Source organism: Trichoplusia ni, chromosome 15, assembly GCF_003590095.1.
Source record: "Trichoplusia ni isolate ovarian cell line Hi5 chromosome 15, tn1, whole genome shotgun sequence".
Classification (NCBI taxonomy): domain Eukaryota; kingdom Metazoa; phylum Arthropoda; class Insecta; order Lepidoptera; family Noctuidae; genus Trichoplusia; species Trichoplusia ni.
In genome coordinates, this window is record NC_039492.1 from 415,689 (window position 1) to 435,410 (window position 19,722).

Consider the following 19,722-nt stretch of genomic DNA (forward strand, 5'->3'; position numbering starts at 1 on the left):
CATGTTGAGTGTTATCAGCCGAATAAACTTTACAAGTCAACTGCTTAGTATCTCCTAAGGTTCGTTTATTTATCAGGATCACACAATGCAACACAAGAAGAAAATACGACTAAATTGAATTGTTCTTTAATAAGTAACGTAGCGCGAGGTTGGGTCGCTTTACAAAAAACACTAAATAAAAATAGTAACATGTAATATAGCAAAATTTAAAATAAGTCACAATTAAGCGAGTAACACTATCACTTCTCCCCCTCGGCGATGTCTATAGGCGCGGGGGGAGCTTCGGGCGCGAGTGACGTCATCGTCAGGGGGGCTACGGCGGGGGCGGAGACGGCGGTGGGCGGGCGGGGGTCCGGAGACTCCGGCCGCTTCTGGCACTTCTCAATGGTGTCTGATAGTATCTCCTTGAGTGTAGACGCCAGAGCCTTTGGGTTACCGCTGCTGTCCAGCTAGAGAAAAAAGAGGATGGTTTACTGGTTGATTATCATGCAAGGGAACCTTTATGGTGAAAATTATATGGCCAACACTTTATACTTTTAGGTAAAGCAGATTTTACGCAAGATACAATACTTTATTGGACTGATTATGGAATCTCAATCAGGTACCCTCTTTCGTGCTGTCGTGTTGGTTTAAGATACCACCATAAAGTACTTAGTTACTTACCGTAATAACATGTCCTCCGAACCGTTTGTGTACATTTTTGACTTTATGCGCTGCTTCCCTCACGATCTGCCGCGCCGCGTTGATCTCTGACTCCGGCCTTCCTAACTCCGACAACTTATTCTGTAGTCTGGTTGCTGCAACCTGAACAAAAGCTTCGTTTCAGGAAAACTTAGGCGAAAAAGATATGGAAGTAGGATGTCTTTGTAAATATTTCCTCTTCTAAACTGACAACGCTGCACTAGGTTCAGGGTTCGATCCATAAACCGTACCTACCTACTCCCGTAGGACATTGCTTGTTCTAAGTCTGTGTGTTTAAGGTACGTGAAGTGAACGTTGTGAAACCCCGACACACGGATTAGTCCGTATTGTGGGCATAGCTTTTTTAAACTATAATCTTTGAATGTCTTTAGCCTTCCTGCACCTTTTAATATTAGCTTCTAATGAATTTCGTCTTAAAGATTTACCGATAAGATACCAATACTGAGATTTTTTTACTATGTACCTCATTGTCCACTTCTAACGCCACAATCTTCTCTGGCCACTTGACTTGCCTGTTGAACATGTTCGACATGCGCGGGTTCTTGGGGAAGCCCACTAGGATGAAGCCCTTGGCCTCTTGCTGCATTAACATCGCCTCTTTTATTAGGTCCACTGTCAGTTGCTGTAATATCAAGATTTTAAAGTTAATAGATGCCGGAGATATTTCATACACTAACATTGAGACGAGAGAATGGAACGTAGTAGATAAAATACAGTGAAGTATGGTTGAATTACTTTTGTTTTTCACGCAGTCAAACACGCAGTAAAAACAAGAATAGGCAGGCTAGAAAAAGATCAAGACTAGGTCTCACTTTGGCTGTGACGGGTGTGATCTTAGTTTAGGGTCTACAAGAAAGGCTACGGTTCTTCCTCTATTGAAGAAATTGTGTTAGCAACAAACACTTCACAACAATAACACGGTCTTCGTGTGATTCCAAGGAAGTTTTCATCCCCAAAGGGTGAACTTCTATTTTATGGAGATTTAGTTTGGATAGTGTTTGCATGTTATAGAAAGCTTCGAGCAAAGGGTGCTGGCCGCGGAATCAAAACACGGAAACTTTAATACAAACATCTTTTTACGCTCTAATGATATGTGTATACTATCCAGCCTTGCTGATAGACTCTCTTAGAACTGACCTCAGGTATATCCTCCTGTGCCTGTAACTTATCCGCGATTAACCGTCCTCTGGCCGTGTCTTTACCCGCCTCGGCTCGCACTAGCTCCCCTGGCCTGATCATCGTGTAACCGGTTATATTTGAGATAGTCTGCGCTACAGTCTGATTGCCGGCGCCAGGCACACCGTTCACGAAGATCACGGGGAGATGCCTTATAGGAGACATGTCGTAGACCAAGTCCTAAAACAGGAATGAAGTGGATGATACTCTGTTTGGTTTCATGTCATGTGCAATTTCGTAAAAACTGTTGATGAGTAGTGAGTATCTAGAATATTCTTGTAAATGTATATAAGTATTTAAAGCATTCTTTAAGTTATAGTTGTGTCTCTATGCTGATTGTCTGTTGAATCTCTTGACTGTAACATAACCGGCGATTCTATAAAGTTTGACGCAGATACCAGATGTCATTTGTGCACCCTGATCTTACCTCTTACTGTACTTCTGACATATTTTAGTTTAATCATTCAAAATGCCATAGTTAATATCAACACTGTAATGTTGCACCGGGATTAGACTCGTTATACAGTAATGAAACCACTTAATTGTGATACCAGTGTTCCGAACAAACATAGTGATTTGGTATGACACTATGCATTTCTGCTCGAGGTATAAGCAGAAGTCAAAATACCACTTGTTATCCTCGTAATGCCCCTTGTGATCACGATAAGAACTCACCTCCTCAAGACCCCTAGAGTAAAAGCATCCCATTTTGATGGCACTCAAACTATCCACTAGCGTATAACTTTGTAAAATTAATTATAATTATAATCCTCAATAAAGTTGGAGTAAAATGACATTTCCAAATAAATGACAGTTGTTTGAATGGACAACTAGATTTTTGACGGTTTTCGAATTAACTTTACTTTTCAGACAGCATTGTAGATTAAAACCTGTTGGCTGAGAGATGCCATGGAGGTTGGACGTATTCTAGGTACATATAAAGGTCTCAGTTTATGTAAAACAGAATTTATGCAGGTTAAAACTTTAATGCCCTCGATAGAGCGGGCAAATAGCAAAAGAACCTCAGGTTACCTTTGTGGTATATGTTTCGTAAATTGCACTGACCATGAAACTATATCATCATCATGTCAAATGATAATGAAAGGCGTGACAGTGATGAATGCGGACAACTTCCTTCCGGTTTGTACATTTAGAGAGTAAAATATCCGTTACTCATTACAATAATGGAAGCTTGGATGGAGTAGTTGAGCTCTTTTCTGAGTCCAAATAGGTGTGTAAATAGAACTAAAAATCTAAAGGTCATCTTAAAATTTATTGACCTTCAGAAGGGAATAAGAGTGAGAAAATGCTTGTTCATGCCAAACAAACCATGTTCCTTGTCATACTATGTTATTTAACAATAAAACTCACGTCTGTCAGTTCTGATTCCCAATGTTCCAAGGTCACAGCGTCTCGGACACCAAAATATCATTTGATGGAGAAGTGCTACCGGTCTAGTCTCGGTATGATCGCAAAAGCGAACTACACATCGCTTACGAGCTGCCAACGTCTTGGCATCGAGAAGAAGGGCCTGTCAATAAATTTTAGCCCTCCTGAAGCCAGGGACGACGGGAATATGGCAACTGAATACACTTGCGAGGTCCTGAGATGCGCGGAAGCTGATGGTGGATTATCCCTAGTTAACGATTCGAGATACGACCACTACAGTATTTATGCAAAGCCTATCCGTAAGTTTCTAACATAATAGTTACCTAAGGATCACAACAATTTATTATAAGTACCTAGGTACTAGTCTGACATTGATGAAGTCCCTACCTACTTATGAAAAAAATAGGCAATAATACTTCAAGACGTGGCGGACGATGTAAAAAAACCCAAGAGGTATAGCTATAACAATCTAGAAATAATATCTTATTTCAGCTCACGTTAACTCAACGTGTGTCCCAGCCATAGGGATGTTCTTCATATTTACAAAGAGGATGAATTACAGTAATGGGTTACGAGAGTGTAAAAATTTAAGTGGAATACCAGCTGACGTCACCACTGAACAGCGGACTGAGTCACTGGCACAGTTGCTGGCTGGAGCCAGCATAGAGACCGCATTCGTAGGGTTGAAGAGCAAGAATGGCAGTGTATTTGTGAGCAGTTCTGGTAAGTCGTGAATAGTTCTGATTTTATTATGATTTGTTGCCGCTTTCTTTCCTAATAAACTCTAGCAACACAAAAATTCAACGGTTAATTCAAGCACATAAGGTATTGGCATCGTACGATTAAGTGAAGGACCAATATTTTAATTTATGAGTATTCCCGGTGTATTTTTAGGAGATGGTCTTGACTGTTCAACATATCGAGCTTGGGCACCTGGATTTCCAAAAAGACTACGCAAAAAATATGATTGCGTGATTATAACAAGGGAAAGGACATGGAAGTCCGCACCATGTAAAAATAATTATCCAATGCTTTGTGAACTAATCCCAGGAGGGCCATACAAGAAAGGTTCAATATTTACATCAAGAAATAAAAAAGAAAACGGTTGGTATGCTTACAGCCGCTTACAGCACAAGATCGTATTTCAAGATCGTAGCCATTTTGATACAACATGATATATTTTAATAAATATTATTAATATTTCGTTTCAGAAACAACTTCAGAAAGCGATGAAGATTAATATAAATGGTAGCAACGCCATAACAATTTGAATTAAGTCTTTATCACTAATTTACTACTAAATAAATTGTTAATTACTATAACTTTAGGATATATCGGTGAGGTGTAACTAAACGCGAACATCATTTGACGTTTTCTTATCTTGTGTCCCTTCTCCCCACTTCACATTCCCCACCCACTGAGCTCATGAAATGAATTCGGTCTTTGTTTATTTACATTAAAAACTAATTCTGTGTATTAAAACGGGATTTAAAATCATATTTACTTTAAAATTATAATGGGCCAAGGCAAAAGTCAGTTCACAGAAGAGGAACTTCAAGACTACGAGGTAAAACCTTACTTAATGTACTCTTTCTAGTTCAAAGAATTTTTGGTAAAAAATACTTGTAAATCTATGACTAATGCTCTCAATTTGTTGTTATTTCCAGGATCTGACTTACTTTACAAAGAAGGAAGTGCTATAGTGAGTAACCATGGAATTAATTTATCACATCAGTATTATATTTTTTCTGTTATAAGGAAGGTTTTAACATTAACCATGAGATCTTTTCGTATATTAACGATAAAAACATTAAATTATGATGCGGCTGTTCTTAGTTTATTATAGTTCGATCGCAAACTTAAAATAATGAGTAAACAGACTCTTTGTTTAGATTCTATTCATCAATACCAATGTTATTAGTACTTACATTCCTAGTACGTAGACTTGTTACAGTCTGTAAATATAATCATCTCAAAAAGTTTCTAGTACTTACAAAAACTTTTTTTAATTACAAAGAAAACTTAATGAAGTTGAGTATTTATGTATAATTCAATTAATTAAACAATTCCCTTATGTAAATAGACATACAGATAGAACAAGAATAAATTGCCCTGTAACTTACTGAAAACTTGTTACATTTCCAGTGCACACAAGAAATTCAAAGCCCTAGCTCCAGAAAAAGTAGGCCACAACAAAAATGCGAAGCTGCCGATGGCCAAGATCCTACAATATCCGGAATTACGAGTGAACCCGTTCAGGGACCGCATTTGCAAAGTATTCAGTTCCAGTAACGATGGAGACTGCACCTTCGAAGACTTCCTAGACATGATGTCTGTGTTCAGTGAGAACGCACCAAAGGCTGTGAAGGCAGAACATGCTTTTAGGATATTTGGTAAAGGCTTTAATTAATTATCAGTTAAGTTTAATATTTTTATGTTAACTTTTGTAAGTACGATTTAAATATATGAGTCATTCATATATTTAAATCGTTTACTCAACATATTTATCAATTCGGAATTGTCTGACTAATTTTGGATTCTAATGGAGTCCTTGATGATGAGTTGCGGCGTCGACGGCAACAGGATCGTGAGTCGAACTGACATCAGACAACATTAATAGTAGAAAAAAAGATTAAATTTTATCATTCTGTGTTATTCACATTGCAAACAATTCTTATGTGAAAAGGCTTCTAAACACTATGAGAATAATTTGAGTTAGGTTTAATGAGCATTATGTGTAAACAAAATTGTGGAATATTACTAAACTTAGTCTATTAAGCTAGATGCAGAATCCTATATTTTTTTAATAGGCTGAGCTAGATAAGAATACACATGTAAATAAGCACTGCACTGCAGAACTGTAGTCCTTCCTCATGTCAAGAATTTAAAGGTGCCCGTTACTTATGATTATAATGTATAACTTTTGATTCACACTATTTTTGTATTGTGTTTCAGATTTTGATGGTGATGACATGATTGGAGTGTCAGATTTACGAGAAGTGGTTGAAAGGTTGTGTAGCCCTGAACTCAAACTGTCCGACTTCGACATCCAGCAGGTGGTGCAGAATGTTCTAGAAGAGGCAGACCTGGATGATGATGGTGCCTTGTCCTTTGCAGAGTTTGAACATATCATTGATAAAAGCTCAGATTTTTGCCAGTAAGTGTCTTGTTAAGGCTTCGTTTTGGCTTTGAAATTAGTCGGATGCATCCTTTAAGTATATACTAAACTATGTTTGGTGTAGCTTTTCATAAACAATGTAAAAAATATCTAAGCCCTCATGAACCTAATGAAATGCTTGTTCACTTATTTTCATTCAGTTTCTGTAAAATTAATAGAAAGGCATTTTGACTTAATGTATATAATTTGATAAGACCATTTCGCTAATCGGTTCATTAAGTAATGCTACAAAAATAAATAAATGCGTTAGTCAATCTTGACCAATCAGATGGCTACAGCTCAACTGTGTGTGCCAATATCGTGTTGGCACATACTGAATCTACTCTGATGAATCGAAAATAAATAATCAATAGACTTTGTTTGATATTAAGGTGCAGGTCCTAATTTTACAGTTTTAATAGTCTGCTGCACTAACTCAAATGCAAACAAACACACATGCGTAAAATGTTACCGTATTTTTTTTTATTAAAATTTAAATGTAATAGAACTAACATTTATAATTTTATTTTTCAGTGCATTCAGAATAAGGCTGTGAACCGAAGATTTTCGGAATACTCAACATTCTGTCACAAAGTACTCATACATTCTCGACTCGAATACAAATATACACTACGGCCGATGTAACTTGGTGCTTCGGAAAAGAGATAAAACTTTGTTAGAGCGAGATCGAAGTATACAAACTAGTGGTGTGAAACAGAGACAGCGATAATTTGTGTTCTTTCCCGACGTGCCAAGTTATACTGGCCGCATTATACTCCTAAGTAGGAACACCTTTACTGGTTATTTAGAAACTCATGAGATAATTTAGTTACTAAGAATGCTCTCAATGACAATTTCATACTCATAGGATCTTTATAAACCGCCTTGTTTGTTTGATGTGGTAATAATCTCAATTTAAGTAGCTGCTGTCTGGCTGAACACTTTCTGAAAGGCAGTCAGTCATAATAGAAACTTTGAAATAAGAACCTTATTGAGGTACAGCAAGTCTTCAGTACTTGATGACTACTGATAATTGCTGCTGGGACAACAATCATTATAATCGGGGGGAAAGGCAAGGTCAATAGTTTTTTTTTTATTACTTGGAACACTTTGATGAGATTTTGTTTTTCATGCATGTTACCAGCACATTATACTCCTTGTGCTGCCTTATTTTAAATATTTGAAGTTTGAAGTATTTGAGGAATGAATTGTATAAAAATAAGTAATGGCCACTCAGCTAAGACTGGTTATGAAAAAACATGAATGCCTCTCATCAAGAAATTAAGAATAAATTAATTGAAATTTCAATTATTTCTAGGATTTAATTATACAATTATTATTTGGTTGGAATTTTTCCTTTTAGACTATTTTATTTTATACTCTTACAAGCACAGATATTTTATATACTCCTTAGTTAATTTAGAAAACGCATTTATGTCTTCCTCTCTGTGTCTTTAGGTTAGTTGGTATTAATTTGTTGAGAATCTCTATTTGATTTTTTTTTGTATTATTAATGATCTAGGTAATATTGTGTTGTGGTACTATTGTTTTGTAGAAAATTTTGTAACAAAATGCCAAATATTGATATATTAATTCCTATATAAATCTTTTATGAAATATACTGGACATACTGTAGTGTAAATATGTGTAAATTAATAAACAAAATTGAACTTTTCTTGTTGTTTTTTTTTAATATGTACAGGTATGTGTCAAAGATGAATAATTAAACAAATTTTAAATGGATATAAAAAATATTTATTAAACTTATTAAAACAATATTGAGACTTTGCTTACTCTACATTAGTAAACAATCAGTTCTGTAAATAGCCTGGCAGCTTCATCCTCATGAATATCCAAGTTGTGAAGAAAGATACGAGAATACACAAGAAAGCAACTGAGATAAGTAAAATCCTGTTTAACTTCGGTGTGGAAGGGTTGTGTGTGCGGTCAAGTATGATAAAACCAAGACCGCCCAGAGAGAACAGGAAGCTCGACGCCAACCCTTCCATAATATATTGCCCATTTACACGATTGGGCATAAACGCTACCGGCCTACTGTGACCGTGCTCATCGGTCGTCGATCCCACGCTCGGCGGTTCCACAATCACGTCGTATATGATCCCTAAATCAAAAAACACGTATTAGATTACCTCACAACAGAATCCAACAAGAATTGTAAAGGAAATAATCAAAAACAATCTTATAACCTCCGGTCACCAAAAAGTATGAAAGCAACACTAGAGAGAATGTAGTCATAGCTGACGGCGCTTGCAGCCATGTCGGTTTCTTTATTTTGATATTAGGGATTTCTAAGACTGAGAACGGTAATGCAAATAAAGCCTCCATTTTCGAATTAGACCTAACAAGAAGTAGAAATAGGAGGAACCGATAACGTTTAATTTACGCCTGTTGACGTAGGTGACAGCTGCCAGCGGTATGCACCAAGCAGATCCATACCACAGATAACTTACAGCTAAAGCACAATCTTATTACTTTTCTTTCTTCTTAACAAGCATGAATTAATTCATATTTAAATCAAAATTAATTACACTTATTCCATGCTTCTATATTCAACTTATAAATTATTGAAAATAATTTATTTATTTATTTATTTATTTAATTATTACACTAATCTACCATTACAGGTTACTTAACCTAATGCGGTAGCTAGGACTAAATAAAGGTCTATGTATTTATGTGAACTAGGGTTTCAAAGATTGAATTATTATGCATATAGTTGCAGGTCTAAATTCCAGCAACTGTTTTAATATGTAATTTTCTGATAATTCTGATATGCACAGGCAATAAGTTAGACTGATGCACATCATTGCTCCTCCTAATATAAACAAGTAGCTATTTCGGTTTCCTGACATTACTTATAGGGCAACATACTTTCACCCGTGCTACACTTTGTTTTTACTTTATCAAAAAAATTTAAGTCTATAATATTATTAACCTTATTGAATACAATTTTATAACAACATTTTATATCAGTAAATACAGCTTATTAACGCTTTTTTACACAATATGTGTTTAAAATTGCTGTATTCTATAAATCTCTATTTTCATCCTCGTCATATGTTCCACCTAGCTGCACGTAATGAAACGTAACTTATCTAAATAAGTCCGGCGCCAATAAAAACGTAGCTAAGGCATTAAATGTTTAACTGCCATTGGTGCAAAGTAAGTAATCGATCAACGTACCACATATTAACCAATAGGAAACCTGGAAAATAGCACCTACAGCGAGAACACATATTTTGGCAATTGTCAAATTACACGATTCGATTTTAGTAAAATTGAGCAAAAGTTCGTTCCCACATTTTTATCCGTTTGGCGACGGCAGCTAATTTTTAATATTTATTCAACCCTCAAAATGTGTTAATTGTGCTCGTGTTGTGTGTTTTCTAATAGTATTCGATTACCATTGTTTAGTTTGGAGGCGTCGCGATTATGTGTTAATTTTACGCACAAAATGATATGGACTGTGGATATTTCACTGATATTACGATGAAGGGTGGTTTGTGTATTATCTACACGTCTTTACTGACTATTTCAGTGCTTTCCAGGTACGTAACATTGATTTTTGCATGTGACACTTACTGTTATGAATGTTACAGGTCCTTTAACATCATTTATGTACTTTACAGTTGTGCTCTCTTCATTTTGGTGGTTTCGGAAGCTCTCCACGGCGAGGAGGGAGTCAATACGAATGTTGACTTGTCGGGACTGCATAATGTCAGTCAGAAAGTGGCAGTTGGTGAGCAAGATGTCCCAGGACCCCAGGACTCCCCTGAAACGCAGTTGGCTGAAAACCAGAAGACGAACGAAGACCATGAGATGATATTCGCGGAGACTTTGTCATTGAACTCTGTGACAACAGACGGGTAAGTGAAACTAGGCATATCATTGGCATGCAGTGAAAGTGAGTGGCTCTGTTCAATGAATCCACTGGCCTTCAAGTTTTTTTTTCATTACCATTCCATTTCCAGTACTTAATTCGTTTGTTATTGTTGGTTTGGCAACATGTGATTGCATGGAACATACAGTAATCTTTTATATGGTTAGAACATGTGCTGGTGTTAACTGATTTTAATCAGCTGTAACATGACTTGTGCACTATGTAGTACTACAAAAAATGTACTAAATAATGTGTTAGTAAGATGACTATGGTAAATGAAATATTACACAATCATATCAAAAACTTGCTAATATGTAATCTAAGCTTATCCATAATCTTAATTTTATACATGAAAAGCAATATAAGGAAGCCTTTCTTATCACAAATGACTCACAACAACAAGATCTTTCAAGATAAGAAAGCAGATTTGAATCTCTTTGTTTATTGGAAGTCATAAAAAGATGAATGATAAAGACATGTGCTCAGTAGCGTGAAATTAAAACCAAATTGGTTAAAAAACTAACTGTCTATGGTTCAGGTGATGTAGATCACTTGTTAGCAAATCAATAAAGGTGCACAGGAAACAGAGCATTCAGCCTTATAAAATGGTTAGGTGAAAGCATTTAGCGGTGATGAGTAACATGTCAAGTCATTGCCAATATAACAGAATTGTTAAAATGTTCATTGTTAAGAATATTCACAAAAGGGAAAGACTGGAAAATTGATTGAATTGTAAACAATAGTAGTAATTAAGCAACCATTTAACTTCTATGTGGGTTTGTCCTCATTCTTTTACTAAGGCCTTGGTGCCCAGTACAGCATGCAAAGCCTTTGTGCAAAGCAGTGTAATATTATTTTGTGATACAGAACATGCTTCATAAACAGTTTAAATTCATAAATTCGGTCAACTCTAATATAAGTTTTATACAGTAGGTCATTTTCCTTGTCATGTACCATAAATCGTAAACTATCATTTAATTATTGATTGAATGTAACAAAATTCGGAAAATATTCATATTTTAAACTTCTCATCAGTAACATGTTTGTTTCGTAATCACATATGAAACCACAATTCCACAAGTGATAACAGTAAACAGCAGACAATGACTGAAGCTTATTGCTTAATGACTTCCTGATATATTAATCAAGTTTAAAAATTATTTTAGTTAGAAGTATTTAAACATGTACTGATTCTTGAAAATAATTATTTTGAACTTAAGTTTTATCTGTGGTCAAAGTCACGGCCGAAAACGAACGATCATGGTCGCCGTTCGATTTTTCAAAAACCTGTATTCGAAATCGATTAAACGTTGAATAAAAATGACAGTGTTATCACGTCAGCAAGGCTTTCTTTAAAGGCCCGTAATAATCACGCATGCACGCGACTGAGATCGACGTTCAATTTGTTTATAAATTAGTGCTCATGCGCGATTAATGCGATCGAGATTAAACGTGTACGGGGCGCCATACGGAAAGAAATACGACATTAAAAAAGAGGCCCACGTTTAATTTTACTCAAAGGAAGTAGAGCATGAATTTCTGAATGGTGTCACCTGTCAACCTACATTATCTCGTTACGCATCTCATCGATACCGCTGACGTGTCCGACATCCGCACGCTACTTGACGCAAGATTTTATCTCTGTTCAAGACACGTTTATTTCACGTTTTGGCGGCAAAATGTTGTATAGGGTTCTAACAATTTATTGTGTAACGGTTTTCAATCTTGGGGATGTCATTTTTGGACAAGTATCCTATTGTCAACTTAGTGGTTGTGTACTAGTTTTTTTTGGGGTCGTAAGACCGTTTCTTTTTGACTGTCACTCGTTTGTATTGTATGACTAGATAGCAGAAGTGAAATAAGATATTTTCGAACGAATGGTAGCGTAACGAATGGGTTTTTGTTTTTGTTAATATGCAATGAAAGCTGATATATTGACCGTTATTTCATAATTCACACTCTAACTTAGAATGCAACTAGAAAACTGTTTATAAAAAAAAACATTATTATTATTTTAAACCGGTGACAAGTTACAGCAGTTCTTAACTTATCTGTAGGAGTTCAACATTCTCAAAATAGTGTCAATAGAAATTCCGTTAATACGTATTGTGACGTATGAAGGCGTGGTGCGAAGTCCGGAACCCGCATAATTTGAGACGTAATCTCTGTTCGTTGACCTTGTGTTGTTTGTGGGTACGATGGATTTCGTCGGATAGCTGATTTTTAAGGTCGCGGCGCTTCAACGTAGCTGTGCTGTCATAACTGTCACTGAGAGAATATTTTAAGAAGCAGTCGCAAAAAATACGTTGAATAATTTATTCGTAGGCTTTATTTACTTATAGCCATTGACATTGCTGGACATCAATCATTCTTCTTTTTATTCCTTCAGTATTTTTTTAATATATCGTTACGCAAATAAAAAGAATCGAATCGAATACGCTATTTTACGCCATTGCGCTGTCGCGATTCTCCAAAACAGTAATACTTTAAAAACTGCTGGTATACCCGCTACTAGTGAATTTTACTTGCCTAAAAGTTATTTACAGTCGTTGAGTGTCGTGACGCAAACATTGATTTTCCTTCATTATTGTGTAGCGGCATTTATTTTCTGATTGGCAGCTAATTAACATTATGACTATATTCGACATCACCAGAAGTATTAGCTGTTTTCCTGGCGGAAATGTTTGTTTCAGTCACGTTCGTAACATAAAAATGTGACAGTTGAAACCATCGGTTGTAACTGCCCGATAACACAAAAGATTACACATTTAGCTACGAGTCTGTAGTATATATGTGATTTTCAAAATTTCATCTACTAAAACAATTGCCTTTTTAAATTATAGCCGTCACACCTGTACGGATTATTTTGTTAAATAAATACTTACCCGCATAACGGCGTCAGTATTTTATAATATATGCGACCTTCTGTTTCGTTCTCTAGAAATCTCAATAATGCATTTAGAGTAATATATTGAAACTGTTAAAATCTTAAATCGGTTTAGACGTCCCTTTTATTATGTTAGTCATGAATTATTCCGCAAAAAGGGTACTTATAAAAAGCATGTAGCATATTTGGAGTACACAAATAGTAGTTATTAACACGATAGATATAACACAATTCTCAATATTATAAAAAACTAATAAGCTATTTTTTTTCGTTGTCTAAAAGTGTTGCCTGTTGTGGTGTCAATGGATAGTTTCCTTCCTCTTTCACCGGATGCCCTTGACAACAGGTAATCTATATAACATGTTACGCTTTGAAATTTGAAGACTTAAAACACCCTTTTGATTTATTTTTAACCAATTTTCAGTAGGAGTAGATTCTCTACTTTGTTGCGTTAACTTTTTTAACCCTTAAATACCTCGAGTATCAATTTTGATACCGAACTTTCAAACCGAATGTATACTTGTAATTCGTTTTTTTTTTAAATGTTAGGCTGATTTATAATATTATTGAATAGTGTCGTTTACATTGAAATAAAAAAAAAGTCTAATGCCTGAAGTATCAAAATTGATACCAGTTTTTTTTTTCGAAATATGTATATGAAATACATACTATGATTTTTTTTATTATTTTTCCAATTATCTAGCTCCTGCACAGAATACACCTATATTTTTTTTAATTTAATTTGAAAAATCAGGCTTCTAAGGGTTAAATCAATTGATTCGTCGTTGATTATAGAAATACGTTTTACTATAAAACGCTTCATATTAGCATCAAAATAATGCAAACAAAATTCCAAAGATAATGATAGCTAAAAATAAATCTACTCACAAAAAAAACACTGAATTTTTTGTTTAGTCATGTGAAAAACCTGTATCTGATGCGTTTGAACGCGGTTTTCCACGTGTGACATGTATGTTTGTATGTGTAACACGCGTGACTCGTGACAAACGGATTGATGGACCGACAACTGCTACCACTGATTTCATCATGCTAATCATTTTGTTTGGTTGCCATTTGCAAGTCACTCGTCATGACGAGAACCTTATTGTTTTTTTTTTATGTTAAGGCACAAACGTGCTGTAAACTGTGTTTCTAATAATTGAAAACTGTGTTAATGACATTTTGATTCGACAAGATGAAAATTTCCTACAGTAACCCACTTATCATATCATCTTAAGCAGAATTGCAAATAATTATGTGGAGTAATTGACAATCGAATTTCCGTATCTCATTTTCTCACTACCTAATATATCATCAATCGAAGCTAAGAACTCGCTTGATTAAGTCATCAATATTCAACAGGGGACCAATTAATGCATGCATGTGGTACTAAAGCAACTAGTGCAACATAGATTTTATGGATGTATCATAATGAAGACAGATCTAGAGCTATCTCTCTTTGCTAGAACATGTATCTATACATATAGTTTTAAAATACAATAAATTACGATGACTATTTACTCGTACGATATCGATTTACTCAACATTAATTAAAAAAGGTAATTTTGGAAGCGTGGTTTTCACATGTTCTTTTATGTTAATTAAAATATACATCGCTTCGTGTCAATTTGTTCATTTGACCGTACATTTTAATTATAAACAGCGTTATTCATGAAAACTTCAATATTCATTGATCAAAGGCGTGGCCTAGGTCAGACTAAGTTTAGGTGTCTAGACAGCTACTTCACCCGCACGTCAATAATTTTGGTAGACAAGATGGGAAGGTCACGTCTCTCTCTCTTTCATTTTGGCTCAATTTTAGATATTTTAGTCAACATCATACGAAATGTATCTTAAAAAGCTAGACAGCGTAAACGCTATGATTTCTCAGCAAAATTTTCGTTTGTACACTGAAATTACAGTTTCAGTGAAATGTTTACCTACTATTTTTAATCTTCAACTTGACTTTGAAGAGAATAATCGAAAGAGCTTACTGTTTATTCAAATTTTAACACGATGTGCTCAATAACTCAATACAAACAGTATTATTTCGCCAATACCTAATGTATCTAATTTTAAACATAAAACTACCAAATAACAAAATACGTCTTCACCTTAAGATAATAAACGTGACCACAATTCACGCAACTACGCATCAATACTTAGTCTAACAAGAGATAAACACGCCACACCTCAGCGACGATGCATTCGTGATAACTCCATTCATGTCACTGATACCGATGTAGTAAGCTAGTAACCTTCATAGATTACCAGATAACACCCATATTTATATAGATTAGACCTACACACCTTTACTACTAATAAGTAAACATGTAACTTAGTATGAAGCTGTCTTTTTATCTCGTGTTGTTAGCCTTGGTTTAGATAGCCAAGACTAGTGATATTTCTACACCCGTTAATGTTGATTGCAGCCAATGTTGTTCAATCAAATGTTCCTATACCCTATTTGTCGTATACTATATTAATACTAGCTGATCCGGCAAACGTTGTTTTGCCATAGAAATTGTGTCTCGGGACTTTCTGGCGTAGAAAAAAAAGGTACGAATAATAGGTAGGAGCCGACTATCTGACCTTAGTAGGTATTGGCAAATAAAATTCTATTGAAAACGGTCTAGCCGTTTCGGAGGAGCACCGTATATAGTATAGTTTTGCATCTACTTCAGATGTGCCTGTCTTTTCTTTAAGTGCGAGGGTGGAAACCCCCATGCATCATATCTTATATTAAAGTGTTCAAACAAGGTATTTTCCAGTTAGACCTGTACCTCAATTTAAACCTTTAAAAATATTATGTTTCTTCCTTTAAAGAAATCCCACACTCAAAGAAAAATAATCGTTCCAATATTTTATCACCTGTATCATCGTACCAGACATATTACATCGAATTCAGGTGATTTAAGGTCCACTCCTTGCGGTGCTTTCCTTCACCGTTACTCACCATTCGTTTTCCACTATTCCATGAATTATTTATATGAAAAGCACTCACCTACTTCATTTATTGGATTTGCATAATAAATTTAATGATAGCTTATTTCATTTCAAAGGAATAAAATCGTTAAATATGGCATTTCACTAATGTTTTGCCGCTCTTTGAAACTTTATAGTCTGTTTCATTCATTTTAATAAGCCTTTAACATGATCAGAGCGTCTGTGATCGCTTTTCAACTGGCAATTGTGAAAACTGCAATGAATTATATCTATAAAGATTTTAAAGGGAATTTCTTTGACCAATAAATAACATCGTGACGATAATAAACTATCTTCGACTTCAATAGAATGTCAAATTAAACGTAGGAACAGTGATGAATGTATAAATAAATTATAGTACGCTTGTAACCTATCAACAATCTATATTAACTATTTATTACAAGTTACTAATTAAACTTAATGAATTAACATAGCACCATATTTTTGCACATAACTCACACTATCGTTTCAGTAATTTTGTTTTGACGCTATAAATAAACAATTGCCGCTCAAATAACCGATCGTTAACGGCGCGAATCGTATGAAAACGAAAGTAACATCTAAAAATAATATCTTAAGTCGTACATTATCGTAAAATCATGGCCAGGAAGAATCAATGACCTTACCGACGTGCTCTCTTAATGCTGTATTCACTTAAAGTGCGTACATCATGCTGAAAGTTAATCGTATGGTTCAAGAAAGATTTGTTTAACGATAAAGTGCTAAATTAAATGTAGGTGCAAATAAACGATAACCTACTTTTGCATTTGTATTTATGGCGTTTAATAATGTAGGATCAGAAATCATTTATCGTAATAAATCTAGGTTCGAAATAATGTTGTTTAGATTAAACAATTTGCTTCGGTATAATACTGTAACGGTTTTTAAATTTATTCATTTAACTATGAATTGTTTTCGTCGATAAACTATATAGAGATCCGTATAAGCGTAGAAGGTGTAATAATTTTATAACATTATTATATTTTTGCAAGAATATTGAATTTTTGATTTCACGAAGTCCTCAGTTCGCGAGTCCGAATCACTCTTGTTCAATTTTTCATAAGGTTGGAAGAGATAAATATCCATGTAAATTATGTAGTATAAAAGACATCTAGATCAATTTAAATAAAACTAAAAAGCTCCGGAAAGTAATTAGGTTGAGTAACCGAAATATTCATAGTGTAAAATGTAAACGCCCAGCAAATAGACTATGTCATTAGACTCGTCATTTTCGTTCAAAGTACAACGCGACAATTACAAATTAGAATTAGTGTTGTGTAGATGAGAACATTGCGATGTCATGCGTCATCATCAATTTACGCTCAACAGTAATTGTCTATATACATTAGAAATATTATAGTAGTTATGTTTATGACGTAGATGCGATACATCCTACTAATGTTACGAGTGTAAACGTGCATGTTCGTTTGTTTGTATGGATGGATATTTGTTACTCTTTCACGCAAAACCCACTGGACGGATTTAGATGAGATTTTGTATACATTTTATTACCTGGATAACACATAGGATACCGATTTTATGTGCCTGTTGGATAATTTACGATTTGTTCCGGGAAAAGCCGCTGGCAACAGTTAATTTCCAGAGAACATCTAACTTGTAGTCAATAATATACGCAAGAGGAAGACCTGAAAAGCTTCGCTATCTTCAGGTTTGCAAACTCTACTTTTAAATTAGAAAAAATAAAAGCATCAGCTTCTAAGAATATGCTGCTTTTTTGGCTTCGCAACATCTAAAAGAGATGAAGGGGAAAGGGAAATATAATCCAATTTGAGACTATCCTATTTAGTAGTGAGTAAAAATGGGGAGCATTTGACTTGAGATGACATTCCTATCCAAAATGCATTGTTTACGTACCATCATTTTTGAGAAGTCAACCTCTTCCACGTATTGGCCATTTGGATTGCCGACTTTGTAACTACCAAGAATAATATTCTTCGGTATTTCTCCTTTGTCATATATGTATCATCAAAATTCCCATCTGAATTGGTTACTCCTTTCAGAAACGCAATTTCAAAACTATTTGGCACTAGTGTTAGTCAAGAACTGAGAAAAACAACATTTTAATGACCAACATTGATTTTCTTTTGTCGATTCAATCCAGATTCATACTTTACTAAAATATATTTATTTTTGTCTATGATTGATCGTACTTACCTGAAGTTGCATAACTTCGAATTAAAGAATGCAAGAATAAGGCAAGAAACTATGAATCCTATAGAAAAGAGTTTGTCTAGTTATAGAATTCTATTACTATTTATTCAATGGAGGCGCTTGTTTCAAAATCACGTTGATAAATATTTAACCACGTGTGAGAAACGTTACCAAGCGTCGTTTTATATCAATTACGCAAGGAATTAGTTAGAAAATATAATGACTTTCTTATCTAAAGACTATTTTACATAGAAGACTACATGCGTGTCGGAGATGACTGGCATCTTAATTAAGATTAAATTCGCCCTGATCTTAGTTTACATTTAACACTGGCTCACCTGGATTTTTAGTATTAATTGTTGATGGATGAGATTAAGATGTTTGGTTTTATATATCACCTTTATTACATACTAGCTGTTGCCCGCGACTTTTTCCGCGTGGTTAGAAGATCTAAGTTAGGAATTTTTGAACGGAAGCCCTCTAAGATGAATAATTTTCCCTGTTTTTTTCCCCATTTTCTATTGTATCTTCGCTCCTATTAGTCACAGCGTGATACAGATGGTATATAGCCTAAAACCTTCCTCGATGAATGGTCTATTCAACACAAAAAAAAATCGATTTGAACCTGTAGTTCCTGAGATTAGCGCGTTCAAAACTCTTCAGCTTTATATATTAGTATAGATATAGACTAGTAACCAGCAATATAGCATCCTATAAAATACATTTTATCTTATACAACATAAGCGTCTGTCTCCATCGATAATATTTTCCCTAAACGAACCTCAACATATTTCAGCTTCACCTTTGGAATCGTTTTACAAATCACCAATGAACTCATATAAATCATAACTTCTGCGGGGCGCGATGCCAAACGATCTCTTAACTATGTGATAATAATATGCTCACAAGAATTTCCAGCCAATAATAATATTAGCAATGAGTTATAATTTTATGGTGCCTTCGGAAACGATCGTAAAACGTTCAAGAGCTTTATAATTGAGAGTTTATAGCCTAAAATCGTAGTTTAGGGGAGGAACTCATGTAAAACGTCAACAAGTATCATTGATACCTATTGACGTTTTATGTGCAGTTCACAAAGGTAAATGATAAGTTGCGTTATCGGTCGGAAGATGTATATGATGTGTTTCATCTTTATCTGGCCTACATTTAATCCTATGATAAGAATGATATAACTCTAATAATAATATTCCACAACTTTTACTCAACGCTATCTAGTCTGAAACAGAGCAAGCTTGTATAATGAATACTAGAGAACTGATAAACATATGTACTTACATATTTTTAAATACGAACATCAAATGGTTCAAAACACCTAGACACAGGAAAAATTAT

General features: G+C 34.8%; 5 protein-coding genes across 5 annotated transcripts in view; 3 read left to right on the top strand and 2 right to left on the bottom strand.

Annotated features, from left to right (window-relative positions):
• Positions 1-108: 108 nt before the first annotated feature.
• On the bottom strand, positions 109-2,675 carry LOC113501297 (adenylate kinase isoenzyme 1-like). The gene is made up of 5 exons (XM_026882406.1): positions 2,554-2,675; positions 1,840-2,058; positions 1,166-1,324; positions 664-804; positions 109-449 (listed from the first exon to the last, which is right to left on the bottom strand). The coding sequence occupies exons 1-5, from the start codon at positions 2,584-2,586 to the stop codon at positions 240-242; spliced, it is 762 nt and encodes a 253-aa protein (XP_026738207.1). The 5' UTR covers positions 2,587-2,675; the 3' UTR covers positions 109-239.
• A 98-nt stretch (positions 2,676-2,773) lies between these two features.
• On the top strand, positions 2,774-4,526 carry LOC113501299. The gene is made up of 3 exons (XM_026882408.1): positions 2,774-3,566; positions 3,760-3,990; positions 4,162-4,526. The coding sequence occupies exons 1-3, from the start codon at positions 3,185-3,187 to the stop codon at positions 4,440-4,442; spliced, it is 894 nt and encodes a 297-aa protein (XP_026738209.1). The 5' UTR covers positions 2,774-3,184; the 3' UTR covers positions 4,443-4,526.
• A 170-nt stretch (positions 4,527-4,696) lies between these two features.
• On the top strand, positions 4,697-7,495 carry LOC113501298 (calcium and integrin-binding protein 1-like). The gene is made up of 5 exons (XM_026882407.1): positions 4,697-4,834; positions 4,935-4,969; positions 5,413-5,660; positions 6,223-6,424; positions 6,959-7,495. Exons 1-5 carry the CDS (start codon positions 4,784-4,786, stop codon positions 6,978-6,980), a joined length of 558 nt encoding a protein of 185 aa, XP_026738208.1. The 5' UTR covers positions 4,697-4,783; the 3' UTR covers positions 6,981-7,495.
• A 661-nt stretch (positions 7,496-8,156) lies between these two features.
• Positions 8,157-8,868, bottom strand: LOC113501155 (oligosaccharyltransferase complex subunit ostc-A). Its single transcript, XM_026882200.1, has 2 exons — positions 8,632-8,868; positions 8,157-8,546 (listed from the first exon to the last, which is right to left on the bottom strand). The coding sequence occupies exons 1-2, from the start codon at positions 8,768-8,770 to the stop codon at positions 8,236-8,238; spliced, it is 450 nt and encodes a 149-aa protein (XP_026738001.1). The 5' UTR covers positions 8,771-8,868; the 3' UTR covers positions 8,157-8,235.
• Positions 8,869-9,666: 798 nt separating this feature from the next.
• The window catches only part of LOC113501335 (SUN domain-containing ossification factor), a 77,724-nt gene continuing 67,668 nt past the window's right edge, over positions 9,667-19,722 (top strand). Inside the window, exons 1-2 of the mRNA XM_026882458.1 lie at positions 9,667-9,993; positions 10,075-10,311. Of these exons, the coding sequence (XP_026738259.1) occupies positions 9,905-9,993; positions 10,075-10,311 (326 nt within the window). The 5' untranslated portion in view covers positions 9,667-9,904. The remainder of the gene's footprint in view (positions 9,994-10,074; positions 10,312-19,722) is intronic.

Bases quoted from the DNA above. Each gene is read 5' to 3' on its own strand.
- LOC113501298 (XM_026882407.1), top strand. From the start codon at position 4,784: ATGGGCCAAGGCAAAAGTCAGTTCACAGAAGAGGAACTTCAAGACTAC. The intron at 4,970-5,412 runs GTGAGTAACCAT...TTACATTTCCAG, and splicing joins ACAAAGAAGGAAGTGCTATA to TGCACACAAGAAATTCAAAG. The intron at 5,661-6,222 runs GTAAAGGCTTTA...ATTGTGTTTCAG, and splicing joins ACATGCTTTTAGGATATTTG to ATTTTGATGGTGATGACATG.
- LOC113501297 (XM_026882406.1), bottom strand. From the start codon at position 2,586: ATGGGATGCTTTTACTCTAGGGGTCTTGAGGAG. The intron at 2,059-2,553 runs GTGAGTTCTTAT...TTCCTGTTTTAG, and splicing joins ACTCTAGGGGTCTTGAGGAG to GACTTGGTCTACGACATGTC. The intron at 450-663 runs GTAAGTAACTAA...TTTTTTCTCTAG, and splicing joins TCGGAGGACATGTTATTACG to CTGGACAGCAGCGGTAACCC.
- LOC113501155 (XM_026882200.1), bottom strand. From the start codon at position 8,770: ATGGAGGCTTTATTTGCATTACCGTTCTCAGTCTTAGAAATCCCTAAT. The intron at 8,547-8,631 runs GTTATAAGATTG...TTTTTGATTTAG, and splicing joins ATACTTTTTGGTGACCGGAG to GGATCATATACGACGTGATT.
- LOC113501299 (XM_026882408.1), top strand. From the start codon at position 3,185: ATGCTTGTTCATGCCAAACAAACCATGTTCCTTGTCATACTATGTTAT. The intron at 3,567-3,759 runs GTAAGTTTCTAA...ATCTTATTTCAG, and splicing joins TATTTATGCAAAGCCTATCC to CTCACGTTAACTCAACGTGT. The intron at 3,991-4,161 runs GTAAGTCGTGAA...GTGTATTTTTAG, and splicing joins TGTATTTGTGAGCAGTTCTG to GAGATGGTCTTGACTGTTCA.